This window comes from Tamandua tetradactyla, chromosome 4 (assembly GCF_023851605.1).
Source record: "Tamandua tetradactyla isolate mTamTet1 chromosome 4, mTamTet1.pri, whole genome shotgun sequence".
Classification (NCBI taxonomy): domain Eukaryota; kingdom Metazoa; phylum Chordata; class Mammalia; order Pilosa; family Myrmecophagidae; genus Tamandua; species Tamandua tetradactyla.
Genome location: NC_135330.1, coordinates 1,416,920 through 1,436,023, shown reverse-complemented (window position 1 = coordinate 1,436,023; position 19,104 = coordinate 1,416,920). Strand labels below are relative to the sequence as shown.

The following is a 19,104-nucleotide window of genomic DNA, read 5'->3' as shown; positions in this document are numbered from 1 at the left end:
GGCGTGCGGCCCGGCTTCTCCCCGCCCTCTCCCTGATGACTGGCGTGCGGCCCGGCTTCTCCCCGCCCTCTTCCTGATGACTGGCGTGCGGCCCGGCTTCTCCCCGCCCTCTCCCTGATGACTGGCGTGCGGCCTGGCTTCTCCCCACCCCCGCCAGGCTGCTGCCGCCCGGCCCCGCCCTCCGCCCCTGGAGCTGGCCGGGCCGCTGGGCAGTCCCCTCGCCGGACTCCGGGCCGCCGCTCCCGCCGCGGCGGATGGAGACGATGCGCGCCCAGCGCCTGCAGCCCGGAGTGGGGCCCGGCGGGCGCGGCGCTCTGCGAGCTCTGCGGCCCGGAGTGACGGGGGCCGCGGCCGCCACGCCTCCTGGGGGCCCCCCACCCGCGCCGCCGCCCCCCGCGCCGCCGCCCGCGGCCCCCGGGCTGCCCTTGCCTCCGGGAGCGGCCGGCGGCCCCGCGGTGCTGCGCGAAGCGGTGGAGGCGGTGGTGAGGAGCTTCGCCAAGCACACGCAGGGCTACGGGCGAGGTGAGTGCAGGCCCTCGCCCCGGCAGCGCCCCCCGCCCCCCGCCCGCGCCCCGCGGCGTGGCCGTCGGGGGCTCCTTTGGGGCGGCCAGCGCGCACTCGTGCACCCCTTTACCGAGCGGCCCCCTCCTTCCCCTGCGGCCCCGCGCCCCCGCGCCCCGGCCGTCTTTTCTTCCCCGGCCCTCCCCCTTGTGAAGTGGGGCTTGTGTAAAGTGCTGTCTCAGCACCCCTCCCCGTCGAGGGCCAGGCCCGTGGTCTGGGCCGCTCAGCCTTATCTTCGATCCCGGACTTTTCTCAGTCGTGTCCTCGCGGACTGTCCCCAGCGAGCCCAGCGATTCCCCAAGCCCCCCGCTCCGTCACTCTCTCCTTAACCTTGACTTTCCAGTGCTTTTCCTACTTCCCTCGGCAACTTCCTGCACAACTTCAGGACAACCTGGCGCCTGCGCGCGCCACTCGGTAGCTGCGCCTCCAAATCTGGGCCCCCGGCGTGGCGCCCACCCCAGCCAAGTGTCTGCGCGCCCGGCCGCGCCCCTGGCCTCCGGCCGGCGGGCCCCGCGGTCCTGGCCCTTGCCCAGGAACTGAGCATAAAGCCCAGGCCCGGGCGCCCCGAGTGCTCACTTCTGTGGAGATGAGCCAGGCAGAAACTCTATTTCCATTAGAAATCTTCATCTTAGAGATGCCTCATTTGTACGGTTTCTGGCAAGGGGGATGGGAGGATTTTCTCTGTGGTTTTTATTTAACCAGTTTCTTTCTGAGCTGAAGTTTCAGATTTAGTGTAACGGACAAGGACTATCTGCTGAGGGGTGAGGAAGGCAGCTTTTAGGTCTGGAATTTTAAGACATCACTTCTGTCTGCTCGGCCTGGAAATGACAACGCCTTTGGCTTTCTGGTTTAACAATAATGCAGAGACACTGCAGGGCTGTCCTTAGATGGTGACCACTTGTTTTGTCTGAGAAAGCCCAGCTAAAGGGGCACGGGTTTTGGAGTCAGGCAGGTCTGGATTCAGTCCCAGATTACATCTTTGCCATCCTGTGTTCTTGGTGAAGTGACTCAATTTCACTGAGCTTCAGTTTCTTCAAGGGTTATGATTTGGATTAAATGACACATAATGGGTACTTACTAAATGATAACTATTATTAATATCTAAAATATATTGGTTTATATTTTCTTGGGAAGAACATATCTCATTTCCTCCCACTCTAAATCTGTACAGTGTAAACTCAAAGATTTGTATGAAAACAAAATTTTAGGTCCATTTTGCTATTTATATGTCCAGTGATTCATTTATGATCATTTTCCTTCATTTTTCATGTACTTTGAATTTCTACCATGGGGCAGGCACGCTGCAAGGTACTGGGGATGCAGTGGATGTGCTTTTGGAACTCACCGTGAGGGGATAGAGTTCTTTTTCTACTTTAGTTTCTGGTTTTTAGAGGACAATGTGATGGAACTGCCATCCACTGTGTCCTGCTTCAGATCTATAGGTGGAGGCCAAGGGACAGCCTCTGGTTCTGGGTATGGGCATGGCCAGGACTGGCAGTCTGACATCTGACCACTTCCTCTGGGGAAGATAAGGCATTTATTAAAAGTCTACAATGTATCCTTTCTTAGTTGTGTTACCTGGAAAGCCTCTAATCTGGACACTTTTTTCATTTCCCTAGAAAGGATGGGGAACAAGGGAGTTGTGCTGACATCGAGCAGTCAGTCGCGCTGTAGGCTGTGTGGAGACCCCTCCTCCAGCCCCCCACCTCCCACCGCAGGCCCTCCCATGATGCTCGCTTCCCGTTTCCAGTCTGGATATCCAGCCAGTACTTTGGAAGAGTTTGGCAGATAGTTAAACTTCAGGCAAGCGAATCTCTGCTGATTTGGCTTAGAAGTCCATCCCCACATGGAATCACTTATTCTGCTCCAATGAATAGGCAAAGCTGCCGTTGGCATGTCCCACACGCCCATGTGACTGATGGCATTTGGTGTTTGGGGGCTGGCTCTGCTCTCCTGAGTACAGCATATTTTGGCCTTTGCCCAGACCGTTTCTTGGACCAGCAGTGTTTTCCTGCACCGTCTTCAGTGCACACCCTCCATCTTCTTCACACTCACCCTTTACCCCATTCTTCTAGGATCTCAGCGTTTCTTCAAAAACTCTTCTGGAATTTCAGCTGTTTGTCCTTTTATTACCTATCCACTTCCAAAGATACACGCACAGCCCAGTATGCTGTAGGATCCTGATCAGTTCTGGCTGTGTGATCTTGCTTAATCTCTCAAGACCCCATAGTTTCATTCATTCATTCAACAAGTATTTATTGCTCAGCAGACGCAGTGGTGAACAAGACAGCTTCTCAGTCCTTAGTCTCGTGGAACTCACATCCACTTTCCAAACAAGTGTGAGGATGAATGGTGTAGTAAAGCAGGAGAGTACAACAGAAAGTGGGTTGACTTTGAAGCCAAACAAACATTGGTTCTAAACCCTGGTTCTGCCACTGTGGTGTGATCCTTTTTACTCTCTGTAAATGAGCATCGTCATACCTGTCTTGATGGCTCTGTGTGGATTGAACAAGACAGCGAATATAAAGTTCCCAATCCACGTGGTACCCAGTGAGTGGTTGCTGTCATTATGCATCTGGAAGTTGTTTGAAGACTCTGCACACGACAGGTATTGCTAACACTCTGCCTCCTTTGTCCCCCCTTTTCCACATGACATAGAGCCACCTTCTTGCAATGCCTGACAGCTAGCAATCCCCAAACCAGCATAACTGACTGAATGGCCAAGTCACTTTCCTTGCTGTGTAACTGCTGCATTGCTCTCTTCAAGCCTGATTTTTTGAATTATTGCCCTCTCTTTATGTTATAGTATGGCTACGTGATTAGAGGTTGTGCCCCGCTACTTTTCTAGGTTGAACAAGTGTCACTTGAATGGTATTTTCTGCTTTGTTGTCCTTTCTCCTCAGAATTACAGGCAGCTTCGCCTGAAAGTGACCGTGGGGTTAAAATGATTGGTCTGAATATTTCCAGTTTGGGAAACTGTGTTGTCCCCTATATTAGTTTCCCATGGCTGCTATAGCAAGCTGTCACAGACTTGGTGGCTTAAAATGACAGCAATTTATTCTCCCAGAGTTCTGGAGGCCAGACGTTTGAAATCAGTGCATGTGGACCACACTCAGGGTGCCGGCCATGCTTTCCCCAGGGGCTCTGGGGAAACCTGCTCTAACCTCTTCGGATCCTGGCGGCTGCTGGGACTCCTCGGCTTGTGACTGCGGCGCTGCCCTCTGTGGCCACTTGCCTCTCCTTCCCTGTTAGGATACTTGTGTCTGCATTCAGGGCCCACTCAGACCCCCAGGATAATCTCACCATTTCAAGTCCTTAATTTAATCAACCCTCAAAGTCCTTGCTGCCGGAGGTCACACTCGCAGTTCCGAGGACTAGGTTATGGATGTGTGGCACATACCAAAGTCCCTGTGCCTCGGTTCCTCTCTTCCAAAGAATCTACTCACTGAGTCTCCACTTGCTTCTCTTGCTCCTCCCGGGTAGCCCTGGATTTGTGTGGTTATTTGAAGAAGGGGTCTGCATCTTTATATTTATACTCTGGCATAGTGCTGTTTGTTCTCAGAAGCTGCATATATTTTACAGATCTCTTTTTAATCTGCTCAGGGTGCCTGGGTAGTTCAGTGGTAGAATGCCCACCTTCCATGCGGGATACCTGGTTTCGGTTCCCAGACCACGCATCCCCCCCAAAATCTGCTCAGTGGTGTCCATGAACGAACAAAATAAAACATCAAGTACTGCGGCTTTTCTATTATTTATGCTCAACAGGTTCCTAGGGTGCAGCAAACAAGTCTTTCTGGGATGGGTCTGGAGGAGAATTTTGGGGAGAAAACAAGCAGTTATTTTAAGTAGTATCAAGTAAATGTGGGTAGAAGTGCTGTGGAAGACTGAATTTTTGGTGTTTTGAAATGCACTGAAAACCGTGTTGTAATTGCATGTTCATGGCTCTGCTTTCCCAGTGAGTAACAAATTTCTGGACTGGAGGATCACAGTTCTGTGCACCTAGGAAGAAACAAGCATGAAAGAAATCACAGCTGATAGAAGGCGTGTAGTATGATTGGGTGATTCAGAGATACCTCCTAAAAACTGAAGTGTCAGGTGAAATATTGTTAAGCAGCTTCCTTATCTTGCGTAATAATGTGAGTTAAGACAGGACGGCCTATTCTCGCCATCCTGGCGTGAGCAGCAAGAACCTCCGCACTCACCTCTCAGTGTCATTGTCTGTTTACCGTCTATTTATCCGTGCTCCCCTACAACGAAACTGTATTATGATGACGTAAACGCCTTACTCTGGTTTCATGTGTCCTTTTGTGTCTTTACTCTGGTAGACGTATGATCTGGACCATTTGTTCCTCCTAGACATTCATCTATTCCTTTATCTCCTAAGGGCAAAAACCAAATTTACTCTATTTCGTTGTTGTTGTTCAACATCACGATACAAGCAGTTAAATATTCGTCACTCTTGGTCTTGTTTGTCCTTTTCAGACAGAAGCAGTTATGTGCGTGTCAGTCAGTCTCACCTCCTGCCTCACTGCTACCTCACAGCCCTTAGGAAAACCTCGCACCTGTGGTTCCTCTCGGAAAACCTGATAAAAACTACCGCCCCCCCCCACATATGCGTAGTCCTGTGCACGCATATCCAAAATTTTACTTATAGCTTTAGGGGGCTTTGCAGACCCTCAGGAGGCTCGACCATGGACTGGGCCTTGGATTCAGGGTGAGATTCCATATGGGAAGTAACATCAGCATGAGGACACGTAGATTTGTGCCCAGCTCTGCGACCTTGAGGTGGCCCCTTCTGTAGCGTGAGTTGAACATGTTAATCTCTGAAGTCCCTTCCAGCTCTAAAAATGAATGAATCTATAAGCATTTCCAAACACAGATCACAGTTTTTATTTTTTCTGACCACTTTCTCCAGTTTCTTATTCCATCCTCACATTTCTGAAAGAAGACTTTAGCTTTTAGAAACCATTAAAAAGTGACCCCTACCCTCTGTGCCAAGAGAAACTTAACTGAATGTAGAATGGACATGTGCTTTTCAATAGGACCTTCCCAGTGTGGTGGTCCCCTCTCCTTCCTCTTTATTCCAGCATTCTCCTGTGGCTTGCTGATGGAACAGCTGTCACCCAGTGCATTGTGTAAAATTGCCTCAAAGAGGGAGCTGAGGCTGAAAAGACCTCAATTGAAAGACAAATATGGCTAAGTTTTCCGGGCAGCAGTGACCTTTGAAAAGCCCCTGCCAAAACTAAGGGTGGGAAAGAGTGAGTTTCCTTTTCATGCTGTCTTTTGGTAGAAGAATGAGCATCTTAATAAGTCAGTTAACTATAGTTTATGCTGCTTTTCAAACTCTGGCTGCTACATAGCATGCTTACTTAAGTTGCAGAGCTGGTGAGATACATTTTATTAATGCCCACTAGATTTTTGAACACTTTGCTGGCAGGAAATGTGTGTTATCCATCTTTGTGTCCCTAATGCCTAGCAGAGATCCACACACCTATTAAGTGCTCAGAGTTTGGCCTGATGTGTCAGTGGCACCCATAAAAAGGTGCAGGGAGCCTAGCATCCTAGTAGCCTCAGATGCTGTCCCCTCTGGGTCCATCACCACGTCTGCACTGAAGCCACACTTCGAGAAGACTGCTGCAGCAGTGATGAGCACAGCAGGGGTGCCAAGGCAGGACAGTTGGTGAGATGTGGAGCTCCTTTGGCTAGAGGACCTCCCACTGGCTGGCCGAGCCTTTCTTGAAAGACGCTGCAGCAGCCGCTGCCCCCGATCCTCCTTCCTTCCTTCTCCCCTTCCGAATGTGTCCTACTTCCTCGTGGTCTGAAGTCTCTCCTTGCCTTCTCCTACTCCCTCCCCAATAAACATCTTGCATATCTGTCCTACCTGGGTGTCTTCCTTCTTGGCAGACCTGAACGACCAGCACCATGAAAGAAAGAATAAAGGAGTCCTTGCTGGGACAAAGGAGACTGGTCATGTTGGAAGATAGGGACAGCATGGGTGATAATTTTTTATTATAAAAACTATTTAAAATGTTTTCGACTCCCGAGTCAGTGATCCTTTCCAAAGGCAAACTGAGCTCACCCCGTCTCCATCTAAAACCCCTCAGTGACTTCCCATCGCTCTTAGGATAAAACCGAGACTCCATGACACAGTCTGTACAGCCCCACACGATCTGGTCCTTCCCCCCATTTTTGTTTGTTTGTTTTTTAACTGCAGATTGTATTGAGATATATCCACGTACGGTATAATCCATCCAAAGTACACAATCAGTGTCTCAGTGTCATCACCCAGCTGCGAAGCCACCATCATCACACTCAATTTTAGACCATTTTCTTTTGTTAGGCTTTTTTTTTTTTTTAACAGAAACAGGCTGTGCCTGCAGCAACTTGAATTTTAAACTTGCTATTGTTACTGGCTTCAGTTTACTCTTGCTTTAATTATCTGTGGAAGATAAGAAAATGTTCAAGAGAATCAGCTTAGTTTGGGAATGTGAGAAGACAAAAGGTGGAACAGAGTAAAGGGGAAAAAAGAGGTGCAGAGAAAACTGTTGCTGCATCAATTCTTTTCCCTCTCACTTCTTATCCTTCAAGCTACCCTTGCTAACACTCTTCAATACTGTGCCTTCTTACAAACTTCCTCTTCTGTCTTTTTTAGTTGCCAGACCTCTGTTTAACATTTCTTGTAGAGCAAGCCTCTTGTTGGCAAATTCTTGCAGCCATTGTTTGTCTGTGAAGATTTTAATCTCTCCCTCAATTTTGTAGGACAACTTGACAGGATAAAGAATTCTTGGCTGGAAGTCTTTCTTGTTCAAAGTCTTAAATTTATCATACCTTGTGCTGGTTTGAAAGGATGTATGCACCCTAGAAAAGCCATGTTTTAATCAAAATCCCATTTCATAAAGGTAGAATAATCCCTATCAATACTGTATGTTTGAAACTGTAATCAGATCATCTCCCTGGAGATGTGATTTAGTCAAGAGTGGCTGTTGAGCTGGATTAGGTGACGACATGTCTCCACCCATTTGGGTGGGTCTTGATTAGTTTCTGGAGTCCTATAAAAGAGGAAACATTTTGGAGAAAGAAAGAGAGTTAGAGAGAGCAGAGCAGAATGACATAGCCACGAGAAGCAGAGTCCACCAGCCAGCAACCTTTGGAGATGAAGAAGGAAAACGCCTCCCAGGGAGCTCCATGAAACCAGAAGCCAGGAGAGAAAGCTGGCAGATGACGCCGTGCTCGCCATGTGCCCTTCCAGATGAGAGAGAAACCCTGACTGTGTTCGCCATGTGCCTTCTCACTTGAGAGAGAAACCCAGAACTTCATCGGCCTTCTTGAGCCAAGGTATCTTTTCCTGGATACCTTAGATTGGACATTTCTATAGACTTGTTTTAATTGGGACATTTTCTTGGCATTAGAACTGTAAACTAATAACTTATTAAATTCCCCCTTTAAAAGACATTCTGTTTCTGGTATATTGCATTCCGGCAGCTAGCAAACTAGAACATATATAAAGCAAAAAATGTTTATTTGGTACAAAATTTATATTTTGAATAGTGCATCTCCTAATATAACTTATATGGACAGTTTAATTGAACACCACAAGTACATGGAACCTTGGGTAGGGCATAAGATTTTGTAGGTTTGTCCAGAGTGGTGCCCCAATAAATCCCAGAGTGATTTGAACAGTGAGTAAAAGAGTATTTGCAAAGACCCCTTGGGGAAATGGTGTGAAAGGGGGAAAATTCAACTTCTTCCCCAAGTGGAGATATTCTCACAAGCAGTGGGGACAACCAAAGCAATAGGCTGAGGCCCCAATCTTGGGGTTTGTTCATATGAAACTTAACCCCACAAAGGATAGGTCAAACCTACTTAAAATTAGGACTAAGAGTCACCCCCAAGAGAACCTCTTTTGTTGCTCAGATGTGGCCTCTCTTTCTCTCAGCCAACACAACAAGCAAACTCACCACCCTCCCTCTTTCTATGTGGGACATGACTCCCAGGGGTGTGGACCTTCCTGGCAACGTGGGACAGAAATCCTAGAATGAGCTGGGACTCGGCATCAAGGGATTGAGAAAACCTTCTCGACCAAAAGGGGGAAGAGCAAAATAAGACAAAGTCAAGTGTCAGTGGTTGAGAGATTCCAAACAGAGTCGAGAAGTTATCTTGGAGGTTATTCTTACACATTAAATAGATATCACCTTGTTAGTCAAGATGTAATGAAGAGGCTGGAGGGAACTGCCTGAAACTGTAGAGCTGTGCTCCACTATCCATGTCTCTTGAAGATGACATAGCTTTCACAATGTGACTGTGTGATTGTGAAAACCTTGTGTCTGATGCTCCTTTTATCTACCTTGTCAACAGACGAGTAAAACATATGGAATAAAAATAAATAATAGGGGGAACAAATGTTAAAATAAATTTAGATTGAAATGCTAGTGATGAATGAAAGGGAGGGTAAGGGGTATGGTATGTATGAATTTTTTTCTGTTGTCTTTTTATTTCTTTTTCTGAATTGATGCAAATGTTCTAAGAAATGATCATGATGATGAATATGCAACTATGTGATGATACTGTGAATTACTGATTATATATATAGAATAGAATGGTCATATGTTAAGAATGTTTGTGTTTGTTGTTATATTTTTTAAAAAATTTAAAAATTAATAAAAAGAAATATATAAATATATATATATCATACCACTGCCTTCTCACCTCCATGGTGCTTATTGAGTTCTCTCTTGTATGTAATAAATCTCTTGTCTCTTGCTGCTTTCATGACTTTTTGTTTCTTTTCAAGATTTGACATTCAGATAAGTATATGTCTTGGAGTAAGCCTATTTGGGATTCATTGGCCTTGTTTTGTTTGGATGTTTATGTCTTTTGGAAGGGTTGGGAAGTTATCCCCCATTATAGCTCAGTTAGTCTTCCTGTCCCTTTTCTTTTCTCCTTCTGGGTCACCAATGATTCTTATATTTGCACCCGTTGTGGTGTCTATTTCCCTGAGATCAAATTGCATTTTTTTCCATTTTTCTGCACTTTTTTCCATTTTTCTTGCCATTTGTTCTTTGGAACGAATTGTCCTGTTTTCTAATCTGCATATTCTTTCTTCTGCCACTTGAAGTCTACTGTAATGAGTCTCTAATATACTTTTTTTTTGGCTTTTAAAAAGGAATTTAATAAGTTGCAAGTTTACATGTTCTAAGGCCATGAAAATGTCTCAATTAATGCAAATCTATAAAAATGTCCAAATTAACGCACCAACAAGAGGTTACCTTCACTCAAGAAAGGCTGATGAAGTTCAGGGTTTCTCTCTCAACTGGAAAGGCACATGGCGAACATGGTGATATCTGCTAGGTTTCTCTCCAGGCTTCTTGTTTCATGAAGCTCCCCCAGGGTCAGTTTCCTCCTTCATCTCCAAAGGTCCTTTTACTGACCACGCTTCCTGCTGCCACAGAGCCTTGGCACATGCTGCTTCATCTGCTCACAGAACTATTCCCTCACCTCTTTGCCTAGTGAATTCCTATCTGTTCTTCACATTCTGGCTTAAACGTCACCTCCTCAGGGTGGCTTTCATTACCTTCCTGAGTCACATGCTCCCAAATGTTTCACGGCACCTACCACTCCTTCCTAATACTTGTCACAACTGCAATTTTACATTTGTTTGAGATCCTTTGATTAGCATTTCTCTTCCTTGTTTAATGAAGCTACATAAAGAAGGGAACCATCGTGGTTTTGCTCACCATTGTAGCCTGACATCCAGCACAGAGTCTAGGATAGAGCAGGTGTTCGGTGCATGTCTGTGGAATGATTGAGTCCATGCACTGGGGCATAGGGGGGATGTTCTTGAACACAGTGTTAGTTCTAGAGTTTGATGTTGTCCTACTTGCAGCTAATAAGTTAGCCAATTACTGCTTCATGGGTGCTGGCAGAAGTCACAATACTTCCAGCTAGAGACAAAGGACATTATTTCTCACAAGGTACAGCTGAACAGGTAGTTGTAGAACAAATTTAAACTACCGTGTGGGTTACAGTTCCACAATTTCGGGTATTTCCTTCTGACTATTCTAATACACTAGAAACTTAAAAGAAATACCTATATAATGATTCAGTAGTCATAATTGTTTGTTAAATCCTAACATCTCTGTTATAACTCCTCCTTCTCATCTGATCATTCTCTCAATCTTCAGGGATATTTGGACGATGACCATTCTAACTTCTTCATGTTGAAAAGAGGTGTCGACCTTAGGGGAACCCACCATTTTTTAGCAAGCAGACGGGGACATTACTTCATCCCTCAAAGATTTTGTTTCTTTTTTGGTTTTTTTTGTTTTTTTCCATTAATACAAGAGATGGCTCAGGTAAAGAGCAGCCAGGACCAGGTGTTCCTGGAATATCCATGAGGATGTGAAGGAATGTGAGAGATCATGGAGGAGTATTCCCCATCATTCAATTGCTCGAAAAATCATTTATACCCAGTAAAGCCTCAGAAGAGAAGCTCTTTCATAATATACGCTGGTGGTGACCAGGGTGGAAGAGGAAGCTCGCCCTGGGTTTGCTCGCCAGCAGCCTCGGTTGGAGAATGACTAATAGGGCCATATTTCCTTGAGAGGCAGGACTGTCCAATGGTTGAGAACATTGACTCTAGAGCCAAGACTGCCTGGGTTTGAAATCTAGCTCTGCTGCTTTCTAGCTGTTATAACCTTGGGCACATTATTTCACCTATCCATGCCTCAGTTCCCTCACCTACAAACAACCTCATAAGGCTGTTATGAATAAACTGGTAAAGCACTTAGGGAAATCCTGACATATGATAAGTGCTCAATAAAGGCTACTACTTATTATTGTGGAGGTTATTATTATTCTAGGCCAGTTGGCTAATTTTGGAATTATGTATTTAGATTTCATCAGGCAGTGATAATGGTCTGCTGATTTTGGAAACTCTGCCTCCGATATTTAAGTTATTCTCCTTTGGTTCTAGAGCTAATCAAAACGAGGAGGAGGGCAGGCATGCTCTGGTCTTCCTGTGCAAATAGGCTTAACATAGTCCAGGTTTATTAACTTAACTGCTTTTAAACAGAGATAGGCAGGGAGCTGCAGGTCAGCTCCTAACGTAGGCACAGATGCTGTGTCCCAGGAGCACCGCCTGGAGGTGTGCTCATGGTTGAACTCTACTTTATTTTCATAGTGAATGTGGTGGAGGCACTTCAGGAATTCTGGCAGATGAAGCAGTCCCGAGGAGCTGACTTGAAGAATGGGGCGCTGGTGGTTTATGAGATGGTGCCCTCCAACAGCCCTCCTTACGTCTGCTATGTCACGCTGCCTGGGGGGAGTTGCTTTGGAAGTTTCCAGGTAAGAGCTGCCAGGTGGCAGTAACAAATCTAAATGCCTAGGTCATAGTAATGGCTTTCTCTATAACTTTGGCTATTAAATTCCTGGGAAAATCATTCTGGCAACCATCTGAGGCTCATTGGACCACAAAAGAACCTAGGAGCGTGCTTTTCTTTGAGCTTGCAAAAACTCAAACCCTTTTTAAAAAACGCTATTTTATTGAGATATGTTCACATTACATACAGTCCATCCAAAGTATACAATCAGTGGCTCACAGCATAATCACAGAGTTGTGCATTCATCACCATGATCAATTTTAGAACATTTTCACTACAAAAAGAAAATCCCTATTCCCCTTACCTCCCCCACATTACTGACCCTTAGCATTGGTGTGGTACCTTTGTCACAGTTGATGAAACAATATTAACATATTACTGTTATCGCAAGTCCACAGTTTGCATTAGATGCCCTTTCCCCTTATACCACTCTATTATTAACTCCTTGTAATAGTGACATACATTTGTTCTGGATCGTGAAAGAACATTCTTACATCTGTACAATTCACTACAGTCATTGTCCACAACAAGTCAAACCCTTTTTTAACCTGAGTAGTTATGAATCTGCCCTTACTCAGTATGCAAACCAGCACAGCCTAACCCAGTGTGGCACCAGCTTCTGTGTTGCATTCCAAATCTGCCATCTTTCTCTCTCTCTCTCTCTTTTTTTTTTTTTTAATATTTTTCCTTCTAGCTGCTCCAAAACATTTTTTTCTTTTTTGTGAAAAATAACATATATACAAAACAATAAATTTCAAAGCACAGCACCACGATTAGTTGTAAAACAGATTTCAGAGTTTGGTGTGGGTTACAGTTCCACAATTTTAGGTATTTACTTCTAGCTGCTCTAAGACACTGGAGACAATGTAATGATTCCTCAGTCATATTCATTTGTTAAATCCTATCTTCTCTGTATAACTCCACCATCATATCATCTTTGCTCTTTCTCCCACTCTATAGGGGTATTTGGCTATGGCCATTCTAACTTTTTCATGTTGGAAGGGGCTGTCACTAATATGGGGTAGGGAGATGGAATTAGCTGATGTTCTGGAGAGGCTGGGCCCTCTGGGTTTCAGGACTTATCTGGTCCAGGGACTCATCTGGAGGTTGTAGGTTTCTGAAAGTTACCCTAGTGCATGGAACCTTTGTAGTATCTTATATATCACCATAGGTGTCCTTTAGGATTGGCTGGAATGGTTTTGGTTGGGGGTTGGCAAGTTTTGACAGGTAGCAGTGTCTAACTGAAGCTTGTATAAGAGTGACTTCCAGAGCAGCCTCTAGACTCTATTTGAACTCTCTCTGCCACTGACAGCTTATTTGTTATACTTCTTTTCCCATTTTTGGTCAGGATGGCATGTTGATCCCATGGTGCCAGGGCCAGACTCATCCCTGAGAGTCATCTCCCATGCTGCCAGGGAGACTTCCACCCCTGGATGTCATGTCCCACTTGGCAGGTAGGGCAATGATTTCACTTGCAGAGCTGGGTTTAGAGAGAGTGAGGTCACATCTGAGCAACAACAGAGGTCCTCCAGAAGTAACTCTTAGGTGTGCCTATAGGTAGGTAAACTTTTCCCCTATATCCATGAGCATCACAAGAGCAGGCCTCAAGATCAAAGGCTTGGCCTATTGACTTGGGTGTCCCTAATGTTTGACATCGTATCAGGGATGTCCCTGCTGGTAAAGTTTAATAGTTCCATACTTTTTCTCCCATCCCTCAAGGAACTTTGCCAATACTTCTTGATTATCTGCTTAATATATTCTGGGATATATCCAGGTATTACATTAACCTATACAGGATTAAAGGCCCTCATTTTTATTCTGGGCTCCCTGTTTTGATTGTTTAAATGAGCTATCTAGACAGGTTGACTTAGATTATGTCCTACAGAAAATTTAGGTTCTGGACAAAATAAACCTTTCTTCCTTTGGTCTCAAAGAGTAGGTGAGGCTCTAAAATATGGACAATGTCTTCCTTATCCCTGTGTTCTGAGTTATCTTAATCTTGACCTGACTGGCTTCATCCTCATCTCTGAATACCAGGTTATATGTATATAAAACAGCCTCTCAAAACCCAGAAATAATAATCACCACTCTGGACAAAATGTGACTGCTGTAAGAGCTTACAGTCTAGGCCCTTGTTTCCTTATGAGCATTTTCTAAATGAGACCATACAGTAGTTGCTCTTTTGTTTCTGGCTTATTTTCCTCACCAAATGTCCCACAGGTTCATTCACAATGTTGTGTGCCTCACAACTTTGTTCTTTTTTGTAGCAGCACAACATTCAATCATATGTATACACCATCATTCGCCAATCTACTTCTCAGTCAGTGCATCCTTCAGCCACCTGCATTCATTAGGCATCATGTATAATGTCCATAGTCCATCAGTACTCTCAATTTTAGATCATTTCATTGTTCCTAAGACGAAGATAACCATAAACACACCCTCACCAAATAGGAAATCTAAACCTCCCCTTAACTCTTGTCCCTCCTCCCATTATCTACCCCTGCTGTGCTGTGGTACTGCTGATGTTTTCCTGTTAAAGGTATACCACAGCATGCAATAGCAGTTTTCCCCCTATACCCTGGACTTAAACACTTTTGTACACGAATCATACCTTTGAAGTAGTTCTTGCAAGAACTTATTTATATTTGTAGTGTTAATCAGTGGGACCCATAGGTCTATACAACCCCTTTCAATCTTGTTCACCTTCAGTATGGTAATATTACTTATAGACCCTCTAGAGTGGTCTATAAGTGGGTTCTATAATAGAACCACCTTCACTTCTATCTGCTCCCTTACCTTTGAGTCCAACCTCATTAGCTAACTGTTCACCCATCTCTAGCTTCTATGTATCTCTAAGTCCCCTATATTCTGTATTGTAAGCCTCTGATTTGACTTTTACCATGGTCATAAAAGTGGAGTCATACAATATCTGTCCTTCTGTGCCTGGCTAATTTCACTCAGCGTTATGTCCTCAAGGCTCATCCATCTTGTCATGGGCTTCAGAACATCATCTTGTCTTACTGCTGCATGATATTCCATTGTACGTATATACCACATTTTGTTTATCCACTCGTCTGTTGATGGGCATTTGGTTTGTTTCCATCTTTTGGTGATTGTGAATAATGCTGCTATGAACATCGGTGTGCAAATCTCTGTTTGGGTCATTGCTTTCAGCTCTTCTGGGGTATATACCAAGTAGTATTATTGCTGGGTCATAGAACAACTCGATATTTAGTTTACTAAGGAACCACCAAACTATCTTCCTTAGTGGCCGTACCAATACACATTCCCACCAGCAGTGCATAAATGTCCCAATTTCTCCACATCCTCTTCAACAATTTGTAGTTTTCTGTTTAATAGCAGCCATCCTTATAGGTGTGAGGTGGTATCTTCTTGTAGTCTTGATCTGTATTTCCCTTATAGCCAATGAAAATGAACATCTCTTCATGTGCTTTTGGGCCATCTGTATTTGCTCTTCAGAAAAATGCCTATTCATATCTTTAGCCCATTTTATAATTATTTGCTCTTTTGTTGTTAAGTTGTATAATTTCTTTATGTGTATAGGATATCAAACCTTTGTCCAGTGTGGGATTTCCAAATATTTTCTCCCCTTGAGTAGACTGCCTCTTCACTTTTTTAACAAAGTCTTTTGAGGTGCAAAAGCATTTGATTTTGAGTTCTATTTATCTATTTTTTCTTTTGTTGCTTGTGCTTTGGGTGTAAAGTTTACAAAGCTGCCTCCTATTACTAGGTCTTGAAGATGTTTCCGTCTATTTTCTTTAGGTGTTTGATCCACTTTGAGTTAATTTTTGTATAGGTTGTGAGGTAAGGGTTCTCTTTCACTCTTTTGGCTATTGATGTCCAGTTCTCCCATGCCCATTTATTGAAAAGACTATTTTGTTCCAGTTCAGTGGATCTGGGGTCCTTGTGAAAAATCAGCTGACCATATATTTGGTGGTCTGTTTCTGCACTCTTAATTCAATTCGACTGGTTAATATGTCTGTCTTTACGCCAGTACCATGCTGTTTGACCACTGTGACTTTCTAATAAGTTTTAAAATCAAGAGGTGTTAATCCCCCCACTTCATTCTGTTTTTTTTAGGATGTTTTTAGCTATTTGGGGTCTCTTTCCCTTCCAGATGAATTTGGTAACTAGCTTTTATGTTATATGAAAGTACTATTATATGAAAGGCTTATAATATATGATGATGGAAAGAGTGGTTGTTATTATAAATAATTTGACTAGTGTGAATATTATCATCAAAGATGCATTTTGTATATTGCAGACAGGAAGGCAGCTTTCTGCATTGTCAATTAGGGTCTGAATAGAATAGACACCTTTGACATTTGCTGTGTTTTCCATATGGTTTGTGTAATCTTTAGATGTCTAACTGTTCTAGTTTGCTAGCTGCCAGAATGCAATATACCAGAAATGGAATGGCTTTTAAAAAGGGGGATTTAATAACTTGCTAGTTTACAGTTCTAAGGCCGAGAAAATGTCCCAACTAAAGCAAGTCTATAGAAATGTTCAATCTAAGGCATCCAAGGAAAGATACCTTGATTCAAGAAGGCTGATGAAGTTGATAGGTTTTTCTCTCTTGGCTAGAAAGCATGTGGCGAACATGGTGTTATCTGCTAACTTTCTCTCCAGGCTTCTTGTTTCATGAAGCTCCCCGGGAGATGTTTTCCTTCTTCATCTCCAAAGGTTGCTGGCTGGTGGACTCTGCTTCTTGTGACTATGTCGCTCTCTGCTCTCTCAGAATCTCCTTTTCTCCAAAATGTTTCCCCTTTTAAAGGATTCCAGTAAACTAATCAAGACCCACCTGGAATGGGTGGAGTCACATGTCTAATCGAATTTAATACCCACTCTTGATTGAGTCACATCTCCATGGAGATGATCTAATTAAAGTTCCCAACATACCATACTGAATAGGGATTAGAAGAAACCACTGCTCTCACAAGACTGTTTAGGACTAAAACATTGCTTTTTTTTAGGTTACATAAATCCCTTCAAACCAGCACAGTAACTCTCTGCTATATGGTCCCATAGCACCTTGAACTTCCCCTATCATATCACTTATGACAATGTATTGTAATTGATTGCCTCTGTTAGTGAACTCCACTTCACAGGAGAAAAGATTGTGTCTGTCTTCTTTGTCGCTCAGTGTTAAATCTCTAACATCCATCTCAAGCCCAGTGTCCAGTATCTACACCTAATACATCTGCTGCTCGGTGATCCCCATTGTAGCTCAGTTCCTGCCTCAAACAGAAATAGTCCTATTTAAATTTCATTTCAAATCAGGTGATAATTTTTTTCCTTAAAATCTCAGCCATTTCAGAGAAATAAATGCCTAGAATGACTGTGTATGCTTTCTCTTCTTAGAGAATAAGATTTTTCCTTCTTCCTCTCATCTATTCACATTGTTGAGTAAGGATTTGATATTTTATGGCGATGCCCATAACTGGACCATTATAGTAATTTGATTTGTGTTATTTTCTGAATTATCTAGACCCCTTTTAGCTTATATTTTTTATATCCACTTTGGCAGATGAAATTTATTCCAGTGGTCTTTGTCACAGAAACTTTAAAAACAAAAAATAGCACTATATAAAATCCCCTTGGAGGACTGGGGAGAAAGGAGGAAATATTCAACTTCCCCATCTGGGGAATTCCTGATATTCTTGCAAGCAATGGGGACAACTAAATCAATAGCCTGAGCCCTCAATCTTGGGGTACACCCCTATGAAACTAATTCCTGCAAAGGAGAAGCTAAGCCTACTTATAATTATGCCTAAGAGTCACCCCCAGAAAACCTCTTTTGTTGCCCAGATGTGACCCCTTTCTCTAAGCCAGCTCGGCAGGTAAACTCATTGCCCTTCCCCCTACCTAGGACATGACTCCCAGGGGTGTAAATCACCCTGGTAAAGTGGGACATGACTCTTGGGGATGAGCTGGGACCCAGCATCATGGGATTGCGAAAACCTTCTTGACCAAAAAAGGGAAGAGAGAAATGAGACAAAATAAAGTGTCCATGGCTGAGAGATTTCAAACAGAGTCGAGAGGTTATCTTGGAGGTTATTCTTACACATTACATAGATAACCCCTCTTTAGTTTAAGGTGTATTAGAGAGGCTAGAGGGAAGTGCCTGAAACTGCAGAACTGTGTTCCACTAGCCATGTTTCTTTAAGATGATTGTATAATGATGTAGCTTCCACAAGTGACTGTGTGATTGTGAAAACCTTGTTCTGATGTTCCTTTTATCTACGGTATGGACAGATGAGTTAAAAATATGGATTAAAAATAAATAAATAGAGGGAACAAATGTTAAAATAAATTGGGTAGAGGAAAATACTAGTGGTCAGTGAGAGGGAGGGGCAAGGGGTAATGAGTTTTTTCTTTTTATTTCTTTTTCTGGAGTGATGTAAATGTTCTGAGAAATGATCTTGCAAATAAAGACAGGAGGTGTCCTCTGTAGAAGCAGCCTAGCCGCAGCTTTGTTCTCATCGCAGGTTCCTTAGAGGGAGCCAGAGACCTCGCCTGTCCCCAGAGTACGAGGACAGGGTAAAGATCTCTAACAGGCTGGCCAGAGACCTCGCCTGTCCTCAGAGTACGAGAACAGGGTAAAGATCTCTAACAGACTGGCCAGAATCTAGCTTTTGAGTAATTAATTCTGTTGACAGTTTAAACAGAGGTGTATTTCATGTTCAGTGATTATATGCTGACTTCAGCAGCCTTCCTCATTCTGCATTCAGTTTGGTATGGACTCCAGCCGACTCAGCTCCTTAATGATTTCAGGATGCTGAATGAAAATTATGTTTCCAAACATTGCAACCATTTTACAGTAAACACTTTGGAAAGTATATTGAACACAACTGATTTACAAAGAGAGCCCAAAGCTCTTTTATCCCGAGCATTTCCCCCCCCACTGTTCTTCCTCTCGATGCACAATAAACACACCCATTATCTCCTTTTCCCCGGTCTAGTTTTGCCCCACGAAAGCTGAGGCCCGGCGCAGTGCTGCGAAGATCGCACTAATGAACTCTGTATTTAATGAGCATCCTTCCCGGAGAATCACTGATGAGTTCATTGAGAAAAGTGTCTCTGAGGCTCTGGCATCTTTCAATGTAAGTTATCTGGAGTTGGACGGAAGGAGAGTGGGGGA

At 43.9% G+C, this 19,104-nt stretch overlaps 1 protein-coding gene across 1 annotated transcript in view; it reads left to right on the top strand.

The window, feature by feature from the left end:
* The first annotated feature begins 240 nt into the window (after positions 1-240).
* The window catches only part of LIX1L (limb and CNS expressed 1 like), a 25,526-nt gene continuing 6,662 nt past the window's right edge, over positions 241-19,104 (top strand). The window contains exons 1-3 of the mRNA XM_077155933.1: positions 241-522; positions 11,741-11,904; positions 18,926-19,066. Coding sequence (XP_077012048.1) covers positions 255-522; positions 11,741-11,904; positions 18,926-19,066 — 573 coding nt within the window. The 5' untranslated portion in view covers positions 241-254. The remainder of the gene's footprint in view (positions 523-11,740; positions 11,905-18,925; positions 19,067-19,104) is intronic.